The 17758-nt window shown below is 39.5% G+C and overlaps 1 protein-coding gene across 7 annotated transcripts in view; it reads left to right on the top strand.

Moving 5' to 3' along the window:
• The first annotated feature begins 6 nt into the window (after positions 1 to 6).
• The window catches only part of Strada (STE20 related adaptor alpha), a 36787-nt gene continuing 19035 nt past the window's right edge, over positions 7 to 17758 (top strand). For 2 of the 7 annotated variants that reach the window (XM_010616726.1, XM_010616724.1), the window contains exons 1-2: positions 7 to 137; positions 16869 to 16924. In XM_010616726.1, coding sequence (XP_010615028.1) covers positions 16913 to 16924 — 12 coding nt within the window. In that variant the 5' untranslated portion in view covers positions 7 to 137; positions 16869 to 16912. Of the gene's footprint in view, positions 151 to 16868; positions 16949 to 17758 lie in introns of those variants that run through there. The other 5 variants (XM_010616725.1, XM_010616722.1, XM_010616723.1 and 2 more) reach the window with 4 other exon arrangements.

Below are 17758 nucleotides of genomic sequence, written 5' to 3'. Positions count from 1 at the left end.
GCCCGGGGAGCCCCCGAGAGTAGTCCTTCCGGCCCGACGCCGAGGCCATCTCCTCAGTGGCGGGCCTTCGTCAGAGCGGCCCTCCTGCCTCTCCCTCCACGGGCCCCCATACATAACCCGCATCCTGCGTTCCCGCGGTGAGGGGCCGCGGTACGGGCACGACGGGCTTGGGCCTGCCTGGCGGGGAGATGCGGGAGCTGAGCTGCCAGGCGGGAGAGAGGAGCTCCCGCCTTCCTTCCCGACCCCTGCCCCCAGGTGGAAAACCTAGGGCCAGGTGTCATTTTGTCCTGCCCAGCAGAGTCGCGAGAGATCCCAGTGCTGATCTTCCCCTCACTGTACAATCTCATCTGAGGCTGGACAGGCAGCGGGCCTAACCCCCATAAGGACGCAAGATCTGGGTGACCCCTTGAATCGTCCAAAACGGAGAGCTTTTAATTTTGTCTTTGTTTTCAAAGTATCCACAGTAGTTGTGGGACCGGAGAGAGAGTGAACACGAGGAAAGATTGGTTAAATTAAATTGTTCATAGATTTCAGGAAATGAGGAACTAACCTCTCTCTGCCCAGCGTTTTGCTAAGATTCACACATGCTTAATTTTTTGGGTTTGTTTTTTTTTTTTCTTTTTTCTTTTGGTACCGGGGATTGAACACAGGTCCTTGTGCTTGCGAGGTAGGCGGTAGAACCTTTGAGCTAAATCCCCAGCCTTATACGTACTTTATAACTTTACCTCCCACCCCCAAGAAGACCGAATGGAATTGGTCTTCTTACTGTATTATCCGTTGAAGTAGAAGCACGTTCCAGTATGTAGATGGTTCTTCATGGGATAATACTTTCTAGAGACATGCAAGACTTCTGTTTTGTTTTTGAGACAGGGTCTTGCTGTGTAATTCAGGCTGGCCTTGAGCTTGCTGTGTAGCCCAGGCTGGCCTCAAACTCACGGTGATCCTCCTGACTCAGTCTCCCATGTGCTGGATTACAGGTGTGCACCATCACACTCAAGCTTTTAAAAACATTTTTAATTTTTATTTTTTGAGAAAGGGTCTCACAGGGTTGTTTAGGCTGGTCTTGAACTCACTATTGTAGCACAAGCTGACCTTGAACTCAAATGCTGGGATTGGGGGTGTGCTCCACCACACTTGACCCAAGACTATCCCTGGTCCCCAAGAATTGATGGCCAAACCAAATTTGATTAGCTGCCTTGGAACTTATTCATCAATTAGTTACAGTGCTGAACTAGTCATATTTGTTCCTCACAAGGTAGCCAGGTTTCTTAGAGGTATTTTGGTTCAAATTCCGTGTTTGTAGTTGTGACTCCAAACATGGAGAAAGTTTAAAAGAGAACGAGCGACAAAAATAGGAAAAAATTTAAGCCAAATAAGTTAATTGTTTCTGTACTGTTTGACACCTGGTCAGCCACATTTTCTATTCAGTTAGTGTCTTCTCTGGCATTTTATCTTTTCTACACCCAGACTTAAATCTTCTCCTTAGGCTTCTCTGTTGTCATTGTGGAACACTCTAAATCATTCCAGAAATCTCTTTGAAAAAGATGTAACCAGTCTTTACTACTTCTTTGTGTGACTTTGAGCATATAACTTCCTAAGCTTTTCTTTGCTGACTGTAAAATGGGTGATGTTGAGCATGGTGGCACATGCCTGTGATTCCGACATTTAGAAGGCTGAGGCACGAGAATCACATGTCTGAGGCCAGTCTGGATTATATATTGCATTCAAGGCCAGTAAGAAAAAAAAAGTGGGGGGGAGGATGATAATACTTACCATGAGCTGATCTCTGTGATTAGCACAATTTGAGGAACATACGTAGTAAGTTTGCTGTAAATGTTGGCTACTTGTATTGTTTTTGCTGTTAATTTAATATCCCTGGTGCACAGTAGCCCCTGAGTATGCAACAATGAACAAGATTCATTCCCTGCCTTTGTGGAATCCCTATACTAGAGGAAGAGTTAACCAGGCACTTAAAGAATGTGGTAGGTATAGGAGTTAAATTAGTTGGGGAAGAGAGAGCAGTCACTCTTTTAGCTTTAGCTGCTGAAACCCAAGGCCACATACTCTGTTTTTGTTGGGGTTTTTTTGTTGTTTTTTTTGAGACAGGGTCTCGCTATGTAGTTGAGACTGATCTGAAACTCACTGTGTAGCCCGGGCTGGTCTGGAACTCACAGCAATCCTCCTGCCTCCTCAGCCTCCCATGTGCTGGGATTACAGGCGTGCACCACCACGCCCAGCAAGGCTACATACTCTGTAACCTCTCTTAAGCATCATTCTCCAACTGAATGCTATTTCCTTCTGGGATATATATGTTTCAACCGCAGTATGTTTTTAAAACATCTTTCCATCAAAGCCACTTCAATTCTTTGCTTTCCTATTTCTGCCATTGATACACTATTCTTTCTTCGATCACTAGAACAGAGAAAAATTGGAATCATCGGTTAGTTGTCCACAGGTAGAATGGGCTTTCTGATAATGTAAGTGTCTGGCACAGAAAGTTTTCAAGTGGAGGTTAAAAACTATCCATAAGTTGTAAGAGATTCTCCAAAGAGTGGAAGATGGGCTAGATAACTTGTAACATCCTCTCTCACTATTTTATACAGTACTTATTTTATTCTTCCTTCTCCCCTACACATCTGTTTCTTAATGCTCCCAATACCACAAGCTCAAATGTAAGCTAGTGTAATTGTTTCCAAACTGGCATTCCTTTCTCGGGTTATTTTTACCTGTCTTCTTCCCCATTCCTTTGCAGAGGAGCATTCCTTAGGATGTTTCTTGGAACAAAACTTCTCAAATGTTAATGGTCACACATCTGTAGCATTAGTTCCTAGGAGAGTGTTACCACCAGGCCCCATTCTTGATCTAGAACCAAAAATCTGCATCTTAACAAGATCCTCAAATGATTTGCACACACACTAAAATTTGAGAGACCCTCTCTCAGACCACCATTGTGTGTTTGTCCTCTTTCTATTCAGAATCTACAGTGACTTCCTCTGGCCTGCTGAATAAAATCCATTACTGTAACATGCACTGAAGGCCTGTTTGTTGTCCTTATATACATAGAGTTCTGCTTCTGTAACTGCCCTCATATTAATTGGAGAATATATGTCAGCACACCTCTCTCTGTACATTAGGTCACTCACTCATGCAGTATTACTGAGTTCTACTATATGGCAGGCACTATTGTAGAAGCTCAGAGATACACCTTTGAGCAAGGTAAGGCATGTACCAAATGTCAGTGGTTGGTACTATTTCTGGTTTGAAATTCCCAGTTTCTCTCTGTCCCATTTGACATTTCAGGTGTACTGCAGCTCATAATCTTTTCCTTCACTGAACTCTTAAGTTTTCCCATCACTCATTCAATCTGCATTTTCCTGTCCTGTTATTTATGTGTATTGCTTCTACAATTGGCTTGTAAGTTCCTTACTTTCCAGGAATGTGTCATATGTATTCTTTTTTCCTTTTTTTTGATTCTGGGGATTGAACTTGGGTCCTTGCGCTTGCCAGGCAGGCCACCGAACCGCTGAGCTAAATCCCCGGCCCTCTTCTTTTTTTCTCTTCTTTTTTTTGTACCTGGGATGGAACTTGGGTCCCTCCGCTTGCAAAGCAGGCACCAGAACCACTGAGCTAAATCCCCTGCCCAAGTGTCATATGTTTTCTACCTTTTTGTATTAAGACCGGGAACCAGGACCCTGCCAAGAAGAGGTCACATTTAAGGATAACAAGTCCTTCGTGGTTATCAAATCCTGTCCCCAGCATGTACTCTGGGTTTTTAAGATTATCTAGAGATGGCACACCCTTTTCAAGTCTTAGTGTACACACTTCTTAATGTAAGATTATAAGTTATTTTATCAATGCTCTTTTTTTATATTCTTTCTTTTTTTTGGTATCAGGGATCAAACTGAGGCCCTTGTGCTTGTGAGGCAGGTGCTGGAACCACTGAGCTAAATCCCCAGCCCCTATTGATGCTCTTAATTTAAATAAATATCACTTCCTTGTGCTGATACTTAGAGACAGTTTATGGAAAATGTGAATTCAGTTGCACTAGTTAAGATAATGCCTCATTCTCATTTTTCTGCAGAAGTCAGTCATTGCCTCATGTAGCAAGCAGTAGAAATTTTTAAATAATGAATCAGTCTGCTAAATAACAAAACTATTTCTGGGGTGGGCATGTAGCTCAGTGGTAGAGTACTTGTCTACCGTGAGCAAGGCCCTGAGTTTGATCCTCAATACACAAATAATAAAGACTTTTTTTGGGGGTGGTTGAGATAGGGTCTCACTAGATAGTTGAGACTGACCTGGAACTCACTATGTAGCCCAGGCTGGGCTTGAATTAAAGACTTATTTTTTTACATTTCCTTATCAGTATTGCACTTTTTAAAAAGACTACAAGGCAGATTTTGTGAATGAAATTTTTATTTACATATTGTATCTAGAAGCAGATATATAAATTATTATGTAATTAATTTCCAAAAATTGTGAGAAATTGGTATAATTTGTTTACAAACCAAAGCATATTAAAATCAGTGGACTTTGGATAGTTCATTCTGTGATGTTTATCAGTATTGCTTTGATAATGTATTATGGTGTTTTTTTGCTGAGGTATTGGGGATTGAACCCAGAGCCTTCACACTGATCAAAACCCAATCCTTTTTGTTTATTTGTTTTTTATTTGAGAAAGGGTTTCACTATGTTCTATATTGCTCAGGTTGGGATCAAACTTGATATTCTCCTCCCTCAGCCTCCCAGAGTACTGGGATTAGGCATACATCACCATGCCCACTTTAATTATTCTTCATAAAAATGGATATAGTTTGGAATGTTACATCATCCATCTGCCTTCTTTTATTTTATTTTTTTTATCTTACTGAGTTTATTGGTACTTTTGAAGTATACAGTACAGTCACATTTATCATTGGGAGCTTGTACCCTTACATGACAGATCTTGGTTCTCCTTTTATTTTGAATTTATAGTTTTAGGGAAATTTGAAGGCATCAGTGATTATTTTTTGTGTGGTGCTGAGGATTGCACCCAGGGTCTCATGCATGCTACATTGAACTACATCCTCAGCCCTTTTTGAAATTTTTTCTTTTTTCTTTCTTTTTTTTTTTGGTACCAGGGATTGAACTCAGGACCTTATGCTTATGAGTTAGGCTTAGTACCACTAAGCTAAATCCCTGATCCCTGTGTAGTTCAGGGTAGCCTCAAACTCAGTGATCCTCCTGCCTCAGCCTTCTGGGTGCTGGGATTATAGACATGCACCACCATACCTAGCTCCCTTTTTAAAATTTTGAGACAGGGTCTCACCTAATTGCCCAAGCTGGGATTACAGGTGCGTGCCACAGCACACATGATTTTAATGTTATACAGAAGTTCATAGTGGTATACACCTGTAACCCCAGCACGCAGGAGGCTGACCAGGAAGATTGCCATGAGTTTGAACCCAGCCTGGACTACATGTGAGTTCAAGGCCTATCTGAACTGCATAGCGAGACCCTGTCTCAAAAAAAAGAAAAAAAAAAAATCATTTGTAAGAATGAAGTAGGAAATTCCTTCAACGTTTATATTCCTTGTCATGAGGCAGATGCACTTTAAACCATCTCAGATGAATGTCTTCTTTATTAATTAACAAAATTGTATCAAAGAAAATACCCGTAAGCAGTTTTTAATACACCAGGGGGCTGACAGTGAAAAGCAGTGATTGTTTTGGAAAGACAGAGGATAACTTTCTCAGCCATTCCTATGTCTTTTCACCTTCTATCTTCCCTGTCTGTCAAGGCTAACTGTTAGTTGTTTTTGTTTGTGTGAGACAGGTTCCCCCTATGTAGTTTAGGCTGGCCTAATTTTATTATGTAGCCCAAATTAGCCTTGAAATACGGTGATTCTCCTGCCTCAGACTTCAGAGTGGTGGGATTTTACGCTTATGCTGCCATGCCCAGCCAAAACCTTTACTTTGACGTTATCAAATCTGTAGACATTTCATATTTCGTCTTATTACCATAACTAAGTTTATCATACTTTTTCTGTAGTTCCCATATAAAATTTAAAAACTAATAGTATAATTTTGTTTCTTCAATTTTTTCTTGTTTGTAAGTAATTATAGTTTTGTTTTGTTTTTTGGTACTAGGGATCAAACTCAGGACCTTGTACTTGTGAGTCAGGTAGTGACACCACTGAGCTAAATCCCCAGCCAGTAATTATAATTTTGTAAGCATCACTCACTAAACTGCCGAGTAGAATGCTTTACTAAAGTTTTGTCTTAAAACTTCTTTGCCGTTCAAGGTCAAATGCATTTTTCTTTCTTGTATTGATCATTTGCTCGAAATTATACCACACTTGTGTTCAAAGTCAAACTTTCCTTTTTTTTTGGTACCGGGGATCGAACTTGGGCCCTTGCGCTTGCAAGGCAGGCAGTAGAGCCGCTGAGCCAAATCCTCGGCCCCAGACTTTCACTTTCTTGGATTTTGCTTACCTTTCTGTTTTCTTCTCAGGAGGAGAACAGGTCATAGCTGTGTTCTGGGGCTCCGTGGTAGAGTATAGTACTTGCTTAGCTTGTGTGAGACTCTATGTTGGATACCTACTACCACAAAATACTACATACTAAATAAATAAAGGTACTTTCTATGCTCTCCCTGAGATACTTTTGTCTTTGACACTCATTCCATATGTTTTGTAGTCATTTCATTTTCTTCAGCCCACCAACTGTGTGTTCTAATAACTCTCTTCTCTCTCTTTTATTTATTTGTTTGTTTATTTATTTATTGGTACGAGGGATTGAACTCAGGTCCTTGCGCTTGCAAGGCAGGCCACCGAACCGCTGAGCTAAATCCCCAGCCTCTCTCTTTTTTTATTGAGTTTATTGGTACTTTTTAGGTATATAGTACATTCATCATTGGATCTTGTACCTTTACATGACAGGTCTTGGTTCTCATTTTTTCCCCTTGTCCCTGCCTTCACCCCCTTCTCTCTCTCTTACTCTCTCCTCAGCAATTTGAACCCAAGGCTATGCACTGAGCTATATCATTTAACTCTTTTTATTTTGACTCACTCTCACTAAGTCACTAACTTTCCCAGGATGGATATAAATTTGTGATCCTCCTGCTTCAGCTTTCCAAAGTGCTGAGATTATAGCTATGTGCCTCCATGCCAAGTTTGATCCTTTTCTTGACATGTTTCATGGCTGTTAGCTTGAGATTTATTTTCAATAGAATGACCACCATTCTATCTTTAGATTTTTAACTTCATTTTGCTGTAGCACCTATATCCACAAATAATTTTATCAAAACCATATATGAAAGGTAATTTTCATGTATGACAAATTATTTTGCTCTTACACTTCATTGGTAATTCATTTGAGTATAGAACTCAAGTTCAAAATCTTTTTCAGAAATTTAAGTGTCTTACTCTATTCTAGCATCTGTGCTTTTAAGTGTCTAATGTCTGATTCTTATTCCCTTCTAGATGATTTGTATTTCATCTTCATTTCTTAATATTTTTTACCTTCTATTTTTACAGTACAGGATTCTTCTTTTTTTAAAATACTTAAAATACAGGATTCTTATGAGTCATATATGTCCTTTTGCTTGCCTTTCTATGCTTGTTCCTTTTTGTTTTGTTTTATTTTATTTTGTTATTGAGAATCAAACTCAGGACCTTGTGCTTGCCAGGCAGGCGCAGCACCACTGAGCTACAACCCAGGCTCCTGTTCCTTTTTTTCTGGTGTTAGTCATCTGTCATTTTGCTTTGTGAGCCATGAGAGTATTCTCTTTATTGAATGTTTTTCTTCCATGAACTGTCTTTTTCTTCGGGTTGGATTTTCTATTTGAAACGATCCTTGATATTCAGGAATATTTAGGGATGAGGGAATAGAAAATCTGACTTGGAGCATTGGACATGTGATGAGGCAAGTGAAGGGTTTAGGATGTGTGGATATGTATGGGCAATTATAATGGGGCCTTATTATCAGCCTCATTTCTCTCTTTCCTGTTGCTACAGTTCCAGGTCAGAGCCCCTTAGGATTTTCTGCTGAGGAGATCCTGACCCCTTCTCTGCTACAGTCTCCTTTATGTACTAGCCTGCAGCTCTCTTGACATACCTTTCTATCCATTTTTTTTTTTTACCTCCTAGATAAACTTCATCTTTGTCCCTTTCATTCTTCCCTCTATATAGGCTTATTATGTTTTATTCCTTTACTTAAATAATAGGATCTTGAGAGAGACATAAGTACTTGTAATCGGTTTAAAATCTTGGCTCTAAAGCTTGAATACTTCTATTTTTAAATCTCTGAAAAAATTATTTTCAAGATTTCCCTTAGAAATATAGTTTGCTGGGCATGGTGGCGCACACTTGTCATCTCAGCACTTGGGAGGCTGAGGCAGAAGGATCGCTGTGAGTTTGACACCAGCCTGGGCTACATAGTGAGTTCCAGGTCATTCTCGACTACATAGTGAGACCTTGTCTCAAAAAACCAAAAAAAAAAAAAAAAAAAAAAAAAAAGATAGTTTGGGCCGGGGTTTTAGCTCAGTGGCGCTGTGCCTGCCTCACAAGAGTAAGGCCATGAGTTCAAGCCCCAGTACTAGAGGGAAAAAAAATATATAGTCAACTAGGCAGACATGGTGACACGTATCTGTAATCTCAGCACTCTAGGAAGCTGAGGCAGAAGGATTGCAAGCTCAACTCCAGCCTGAACAATCTAATGATTTAACAGAACTGTCTCAAAGGGTCTGGAGTTGTTGCTCATTATGAGGGCCCTGGATAGGACACGCACACGCACACGCACACGCACACACACACATACACACCATCTATATATCTAACTATATCTGTATCTATATCTATGTCTATCTATCTATCTATATATATATATACATTTTTTTTTTTGTACCAGGGGATCAAACTCAGGACCTTGCCCTTGTGAGGCACATGTGGTGCCACTGAGCTAAATCCCCAGACTTTTTTTTCCAGTTTTACAAGCTTCACCATCAGAGAGAAAGATAACTACATCTCAGATATAGATTGATGCCATTAACATCATTTTAGAGATGATACAATTGAGATTTCAGCAAATCAAAGTAATTTCATCAAGGGCTGGGGATGTAGCTCAGTGGTTCTGCCACCTGCCTCGCAAGCACAGAACCTGGGTTCAATCTCTGGTACCAAAAAAATACAAAAAAAACCAAAGTAATTTCATCAAATTAACACAAATGACAAGAACGCAATTCATATTGTCTCTGACTTCAAAATCTGTGCTTTTTAAACTGCACTATACCATACCGCATTGCCTCCCTCAACTTTCTGATTTCAGATTACTTTGTTTGGGGGGGTACTGGGGATCAAACTCAGGACCTTGTACTTGCAAGGCAGGAGACAACACCACTGAGCTAAATCCCCAGCAATCAGATGACTTTTTGATTTCCAATTACTTTTATTGTTGTTACTGTACCCTGAGCTGCTTCTTTTTTTTTTTTTTGAGACAGGATCTCACTGTGTAGTCGAGACTGACCTGGAACTCACTATGTAGCCCAGGCTGGTCTCAAACTCACAGCGATCCTCCTGCCTCAGTCTGCTGAGTGCTGGGATTACAGGCGTGCCAGCACACCCACACCTGGTTTTTTTCTTTTCTTTTTCTTTTTTTTTTTTTTTGTGATACAGGAACTCGGGACCTTTTGTTTTCAAGGCAGGCAGTGGAACCACTGAAGTAAATCCCCAGCCCAGCTATCTTGTTTTAATCAAGGAATAGATTCAGAATGTCTAGGACAATTTCCTTCCGTGAGCCCTGTGCTGCAAGTTTCCAAACCACACGCATTATTAGTTCAGTGTTCCCTAGGAGGGCTCACAGGACCCGGCACATAGTCATACTCATGGTTATGATTTATTATGGCAGAGGGATATAATGCAGAATGGAGCAAAGGGAGCAGGCACATCGGTGCAAGTGGAGGAGGAGGAGTGTAGGCTTCCTGGTGCCTCCCCCAGCAGAGTCACAGGACTTGCAGCCAGGAGTTTCTTGCAGCAAGGAGTTGTCACCACGTGTGAAGTGGAACCAGGAAAGTTCATTAGAAACTCAGTGCCCACAATGGTTATGTAGGCAGCCTGTTTGTCCTGTCCCTAAACTTGAGACTGTCAGAAGGAAAACAGGTGTTTAGTATAAATCATATTGTTTGTAGCCATGTTTATCATTTCTTAGAATGATGGGAAACCTCCCAAAACCAATTTTCCAGATGCCAGCATATCTTTTTAAGGAATAAGCACTGAGGCCTGCCATGTTAACTCTTCTGAACAAGCCCAAAGTGTATTATTTCTTTTAAAGTTTTCTTTTGAAGCTAGGTGTGGTGCTTGCCTATAATACCAGAACTCTGGGAGGCTGAAGCAGGAGTATCCCAAGTTCAAGCTTACCCTAGGCAATTTAATTATTTAACAATACCCTGTCAAAAAAATAAAAAGAGAAGCTGAGCATAGTGGTACAGGCTTATAATCCCAGCACTTTGGAGGCTGAGGCAGGAGGATCCCTGCAAGTTCAAGGACAGCTTGGGCTATGTAGAGTTCAGGGCCAGCCTGAACTACATAGACCTTTTCTCAACAAAACAAAATTTCAGGGCCGGGGATTTAGCTCAGTGGTTCAGTGGCCTGCCTCGCAAGCGCAAGGACCTGAGTTCGATCCCGGTACCAAAAAAAACAAAAACAAAAACGAAACAAAACAAAAACTCAGTAATAAAATGAAAAGGGCTATTAACATCTAATAGTGAAAATTAAAGAGCCTAATAAAGACTTATACCCAAATAGAAGGAGGGCATACTACTTCTTTGCCAGAGAGGGTGCCTAGTTTTTTCCTATTGATAGGTTCAAAATATTTTTATTTTTATTTATTTATTTAGGTATCAGGGATTAAACTGGGTTCTTGCATTTGCGAGGCAGGTGGCAAAACCACTGAGCTAAACCCCCAGCCCTCAAAATCTTTTTAGAAGATGCATGCATACTCATGATTCCTCATCTCTTCCCTGGTCCCAGGCAACCAATGATCTGCTGTCATATTTTGATTTTTTCTAGAATTTCATGTGAATAGAAACAATGTGTAGATTTTTGTCTGACTTCTTTTGCCTTAATGTAATCTTCAGATTCATCCATGTCATTTCATGTATCAGTAATTTGTTGTTTTATTAGTGATTAGTCGTCTCTTGGTGAATATATCACATTGTGTTTATCCCTCTACTGATTGATGGGCATGTGTTGTTTCTCATTTGAGGTTATTGTCAATATTATGAACATTCTTTTTTTTTTTTTTTTTTTTTTTTTGGTGCCGGGGATCGAACTCAGGCCCTTGCCCTTGCAAGGCAGGCCACTGAACCACTGAGCTCAATCCCCGGCCCATTATGAACATTCTTGTACAAGTCTCTGTGAACGTGTTTTATTCATCTCAAGGAGAAAATTTAGGAATAGGATTATTGAGTCCTAAAAGCCTCTAAACTGTTTTCTAAAGTGACTATACTGTTCTTTTGTTTGTTTATTTTGGTACCAGGGATCAAACTCAGGTCCTTGTACTTGCGAAGCAGGTGGTGGAACCACTGAGCTAAATCCCTGGCCCTATACTGTTCTTTTTCAAAATTATTTTGGTTATTTTAGGTGCTTTGCATTGCCATATAATTTAAAATTGACTTAGTTTCTTTAATATATATGTGTGTATATGCTTTTTTTTTTGGTACTGGGGATAGAACTTGGTACCTTATACTTGTGAGGCAGGTGGCAGTACCACTGAGCTAAATCCCCAGCCCAACTTAGTTTCTTTTTTTAAAAAAATCTGCTGGGATTTAAAAATTTTGTTTTTGTCTCTTGTTTTTTTGAGACTGGGTCTCACTGAGTTCAGACTGGCTTTGAACTCACTATGTAGCCTAGGCTGATCTCAAACTCAACTGCTGTCCTCCTGTCTCAAACTTCTGAGGGCTGAGATTATGGACATACACCACCACTGCCAGCTATGTGATGGAATTTTGCTTGGAATTAAATCTGTGGGTCAATTTGGAGAGAATTGACATCGTAACAATATTGAGTCTTCCCATCTCTGAACATGGTATAGCTCTTATTTAGATCATCTGTAATCCCTCTATGCAATATTTTATAATCTTAGTTGTACAGGTGTAATTTTTAAATGTTTTTGATACTGGAAATAGTATTGCTTTTTAATTTTTGTTATCTAGGTCTTCATTATTAATATATAAAAATACAGTGGAGTTTTGTAATTGACTGTTTCTGAATTCTGTATGTTTTTGTGTTGTACTGGGGATTGAACCTGGGGCCTTCACAATGAGCTAATCCCCCCACTTATATTGTTTGAGGCAAGGTCTCTTAAATTGCTGAGTTGCCCAGGCTGGCTTAAATTTGTGATACTACTGCCTCTGCTTCCCAGAGTGCTGAGATTACAGGTGTGTTCCACTACCATGAATGGCTTCTAAATTTATTTTTTCTGTATAATTTTTTTAGTAGAAACCTTAGAACTATTTACATACACAATCGTGTTGTCTTTGAATAAAGAGTTGTGCACTTTACTTTCTGCTTGCCCATAATTTTCGCCTTCCTTTTCACACGGATGAGGATCTCTCCTGTGATGTGAAGAATAGGAAGTAGACAATCCTGTTTGCTTCTGTTGTTAGAAGAAACTTGTTTGTTTTTCACCATTAAGTATTATGTTAGCTGTAAATTTTTGTGCTTATCTTCATCAAGTTGAAAAAGTTCCCTTCTATTCTTGCTTGGCCAAGAATTTTTTAAAATCATGAATTCATACTGAATTTTATGAGAGATTTTTTTCTCCATCTACCTAGATAACTTTTTCTCATTTACTTAATGAAGTAAAATTAAATAGATTTTTTAAATTCCATAAAATTGTTCCTCAACAAGTTCAAACAAAAATACTTTATCATACATTGATTCATTATTGAATGATAAACCAGTCTCATTTCTGAGATAAACCCTAGTTAGTCATGGTGCATTATGCTTTTAGCCATTCTGGATATAAATTCTTTTTTTTGGGGGGGGTTTGAGACAGGGTCTCACTATATAGTTGAGAATGACCTGGAACTCACACTATGTAGCCCAGACTGGTCTCAAACTCACAGCGACCCTCCTGCCTCAGCCTCCTGAGTGCTGGGATTACAGGAGTGCGCCACCACGCCCGGCAGTGGATATAAATTCCTTTTTTTTTTTGGTATCAGGGATCAAACTCGGGACCTTGTGCTTGTGAGGCAGGCGGCGGCACCACTGAGCTAAATCCCCAGCCCTATAAATTCTTAACTATGAATAAAGCATGTCACAGAAAATAGTCATGGGGAAAAATACACATTAAATAAATGTCAAAAGTTTTGGAAATATGTAACTAAGACATAATACTTAGTAGAAGGATTGGAAAATTTAAAGAAATTATTGGAATATAATTAGAAGTAAAAAAAGTATGCTTGGTATAGTGGTACATCCCTGTAATCCCAGCACTCAGGAGGCAGAGGCAGGAGGATCACCTTGAGTTTGAGGCTAGCCTGGGCTACATAGTGAGTTCAGGGCCAGCCTGAACTACAAATCGAGATCCTGTCTCAAAAAAACAAAAGAAGGGCTGAGCATTTAGCTCAGTGGTTCCACCACCTGCCTTGCAAGCACAAGGTCCTGAGTTTGATCCCCCATACCAAAAAAAAAAAAAAAAAAAAAAAAAGTGAAAAATTGAGGGGCTAAATCTAAAAGTATACCTTTATCAGGAATTCTGTAAAATTAGAACAGAGAAAACAGTGAAGACAAGATTTAAAAAATACAAAAATATTTCCTAGAATTGAAAAAGAAATCACATTATTTCACACTAAAATGGTGGCGAAGTGGCCAGGCGTGGTGGTACACGCCTGTAATCCCAGCACTGGGAGGCTGAGGCAGGAGGATCGCTGTGAGTTTGAGACCAGCCTGGGCTACATAGTGAGTTCTGGGTCAGTGTCAACTACATAGTGAGACCCTGTCTCAAAAAACCAAAACAAGACAAAAAAAAGAGATGATGAAGTGCAGCTACCCTAGGGGCCCACTAGTCCAAATTGCAGCAGGAGAACACAGGGTCCCAAGAAGGTCCTCTCAGGGGAAAATCAGAATTGATGAGTTGAAAAAAATATTGATGAATTGAAGATATGGAAAAACATATCAATAAGTCAAATAACAAAGATGTAAGAGTATTTGGAAAAAGTTAATACATTATGAAACTGAAGTTTTCCAGAAGCCACATCTATATTAATGATTCTGCAGACTGTGGCTAAGTAGAACTCATGACTGTAGCGGGTGAAATGTTGTACATTTAGAACTGAAATTAATTTGGGCCATTTTAGGTCTTTTAGAAAAATAGCTTTCTTTGTCATCATTGTTATGCTCATTGTTGTTATTTGAGACAGGGTCTTTTTTTAAAGTTTATTGGTACAATTTACAGCTACATAATGATCACATTCATCATAGGGATTTTTACCTGTACATGATATATCTTAATTCTTCTTTTTTCCTCATTCCCCTCCCCTCCCATGAACCTCTTCCCCTCCTTATTTACAAAAGCTTTGTTTCCATTTTCTCCTTCTTTTCTCTTTTTTTCCTTTTCATTTCCTCCCTTTCTTCTTCCTCCCTCCTAATGCCCCTTCCTGTTTAGGATCTTCTTGAACTCACTGTGGATCCCAGGCTGGCCTTGTACGTGATAATCCTCCTGCCTCTGAGTGCTAGGATTACAGGCATGCACCACTATACAGGCATGCCTGGCTGAAAAAATAGCTTGTATTTGTTTGTGCCAGGAACTTAACCCAGGGCCTCCACATTCTAAACAGAGGTTCTGCCCCTGAGCTAGCTGCATCCCCAGCCCTGCTGTTTATTTTTTTTTTTTGTTTTTGAGACAGGGTCTCACTATGTAGTTGAGACTGACCTGGAACTCACTATGCAGCCCAGGCTGGTCTGGAACTCACCGTGATCCTCCTGCCTCAGCCACCACCCCTGGCTCCTGCCATTTACTTTTAACCTTTGCATGTGACCTAATTCTCCTTTTTTTTTTTTTTTTTTTCTTTTTTTTCTTTTTGGGACAAAGGGTCTTGCTATGTAGTTCAGGCTGGCCTCAAACTCATGGTGATCCTCCTGTCTCAGCCTTCCAAGTGCTGGGAGTACTGGCATATACCACCATGCCCAGCTCTAACACTCTTATTTGGAAAACTTATCAGAATGTATTATTAGGCTTAGCATATAACCAGCCTCTACCACTCTAAAGCTAAGAATACTATAACATCTGCAACCTATTGGAACCCATAGAAAAGATTTCCTTGCTTTGCTGTACAGCCCACCTAGCTAATAGCTATGTATTTGTTGAGTGTATTAATTTAGGACTTTCTTTGTTCCTTAACTATAAAAATTCATGTAACTGCTTTCACTTCAGAACATATCACTTAGGGCAGTGGTGGTGAACCTATGGCATACGTGCTTCAGCTGGCACGCAGAGCCCTCTCTTGGCATGCAAGCCAAGTCACTCCAGTAGTTGAGTGTTCAATTTTTTTGGGGGTGGTACTGGGGATCAAACTTGTGACCTCATGCTTGTGAGGCAGACGGCAGAACCACTGAGCTAAATCCCCAGCCCAAGTGTTCAAGTTTAATTGTAGTTTTGGCACTTTGCAATAAATAAGTGGGTTTTGGGTTGCAGTTGGCCACTTGATCTCACCAACACTGATTTAAGGTAATTTAAAACCATATTCCTGCCAGTCTCTTGTATTTGGCTCAGAATAAACTATTTTCTTATTTGCTTTACACTCTTTTATTGAGTGGGGCGGTCGAGACAGGGTCTCACTATGTAATTGAGACTGACCTGGAATTCACTATGTAGCCCATGCTGGCCTTGAACTCACAGTGATCCTCCTGCCTCAGCCTCCTGCGTGCTGGGATTACAGGTGTGCACCACCACGCCCAGTTTCTTATTTCCTTTAAGCAGAGTTGTTATTTTACATCAACAATAGCTACAAAAGAAACCAAGCAAGTGAACAAGTGAGGCAGTTATCAACCTTAGGAGAGGCAGGAAGGGATACACAAGAAAGGGAGATATGGATCTAAGGATGTAGAGGATGTAGCTCAATGATAGAATACATGTTTAACCTGTGTGAGGCCCTGAGTTAGGTCCTTAGCAATATAAGGGTGGGTTACTGGTCCTCTCTGCTACTTGCCTCAGTCATGAACTGTATTTGCATAGTCATAATGTTGTAAATATGGACAATTAATGTAACCAAAAATTATGTCAGAATAACATTTGGGAGAATGAGGGCAGGAAGTAGGATGGAAGAAGATAACATAGGAGAGCTTGGTGTTCATTTACCACGGTAGAAATGTCTAGGTTTGGTAAGTCATAGCCATACAAACATTATTTAAGAATGATGATAAAAAGCAGAATAATTCCCTAAGAGAATTGAAGGTAGTTACTTCTGGAAGAGGTTAAGAGGGAATTGGATCAGGAGACATTTCATTTTATTTTATTTATTTTTTTGGTACTGGGGATCAAACTTAGCTCCTTGGGTTTGCGAGGCAGGCAGCAGCACCACTGAGCTAAATCCCCAGCCCCTGTTTATTTTATTTTTTAAAATATTTTTTATTTGTACATTTTAGATATACGATACAATTGCATTCATCATTGGGATCTTGTACCTTTACATGACATATCTTGGTTCTTTTTTTTTTCCCATTCCCCTAGCCTCCCGATCAGGAGACATTTAAAAATTAATTTAAAGAATATCATATAATAACAAATTTTTTCTTCCAGAAATCATATGGTTTCAAGCCAAGCATGACAGCACCTTCCTGTTTAACGAGAAGATTTGACTAACTCAGTCTGTTTCTTTTTTCCTTTTAGATTTAAGTTTTTGAAATTGAAGAAGGCCCACACATTAGGAACTCATGTCTTTTCTTGTAAGTAAACCAGAGCGAATTAGGGTGAGTGTTTCCATTCTTATGGCTTTACTATTTTTCTTTTCTTAAAATAAAGTGTTTTGACAGATATTATAGGTGTTTTTAATGTGGAAACAGAATTATGCAGAAGTGAGGGATATAGAAAGTAAGGCAATACTTTGGAAAAAAAGAGCTTTCAGGTAGAAGCTGATCAAGGCACACAGAATATACAGCACTACTACCTTATCTGATGGAGAAGAAATAAGAAGGAGACTTATTTTATGAATAAATATCAGTCACATTCAATGAGTTGGTGGCCCTTTTCAGTATAGATACACACCTGTTAATGAACCCATCTCCTCAGCTTTTGATGGGTTTGTTTTAAAATCAGTATTAAATTGCAGTTACTGCATCAGTTTTTTCTAAGGATATTCAATACCATTAACTGAAGACTTTTTGAAATTGAACATAAAAAGTTTGTAATACCTTAAAGCTTTATCAGCTGAAATGCTCTCAAGAACAGATACTTGGATGTAGCTTCTTTATAAACCTCCATGATTTCATTTTGTATATTTTCAAGTGCTTAATTTCTTCTTTTTTAAGAGTAGGAAGAATTTATTGAGAGAGAAAGCTTCTGTCTAAGAGAAGGGGGACAAGTACTTAATTTCTAAAGGCAGTAATAATTATTTTTAAATTTTAACTATGTAAGTACTATGATGCATGAGTTTACCATTCTCTGTAAATATTAAAACAGAAGTTATATTTTGTGTTATAGTACGTATAAATAGTTTAGCTTTTGCTTGTTTTAGTGTTGGGGATTGAACCCAGAGTCTTGCACGTACATGCTAGGTACAT

This window comes from Fukomys damarensis, unplaced genomic scaffold, assembly GCF_012274545.1.
Source record: "Fukomys damarensis isolate Sample0158 unplaced genomic scaffold, DMR_v1.0_HiC HiC_scaffold_23, whole genome shotgun sequence".
NCBI lineage: Eukaryota > Metazoa > Chordata > Mammalia > Rodentia > Bathyergidae > Fukomys > Fukomys damarensis.
Note: the sequence above shows the minus strand (reverse complement) of the source record. Positions and strands in the feature narration are given on the sequence as shown.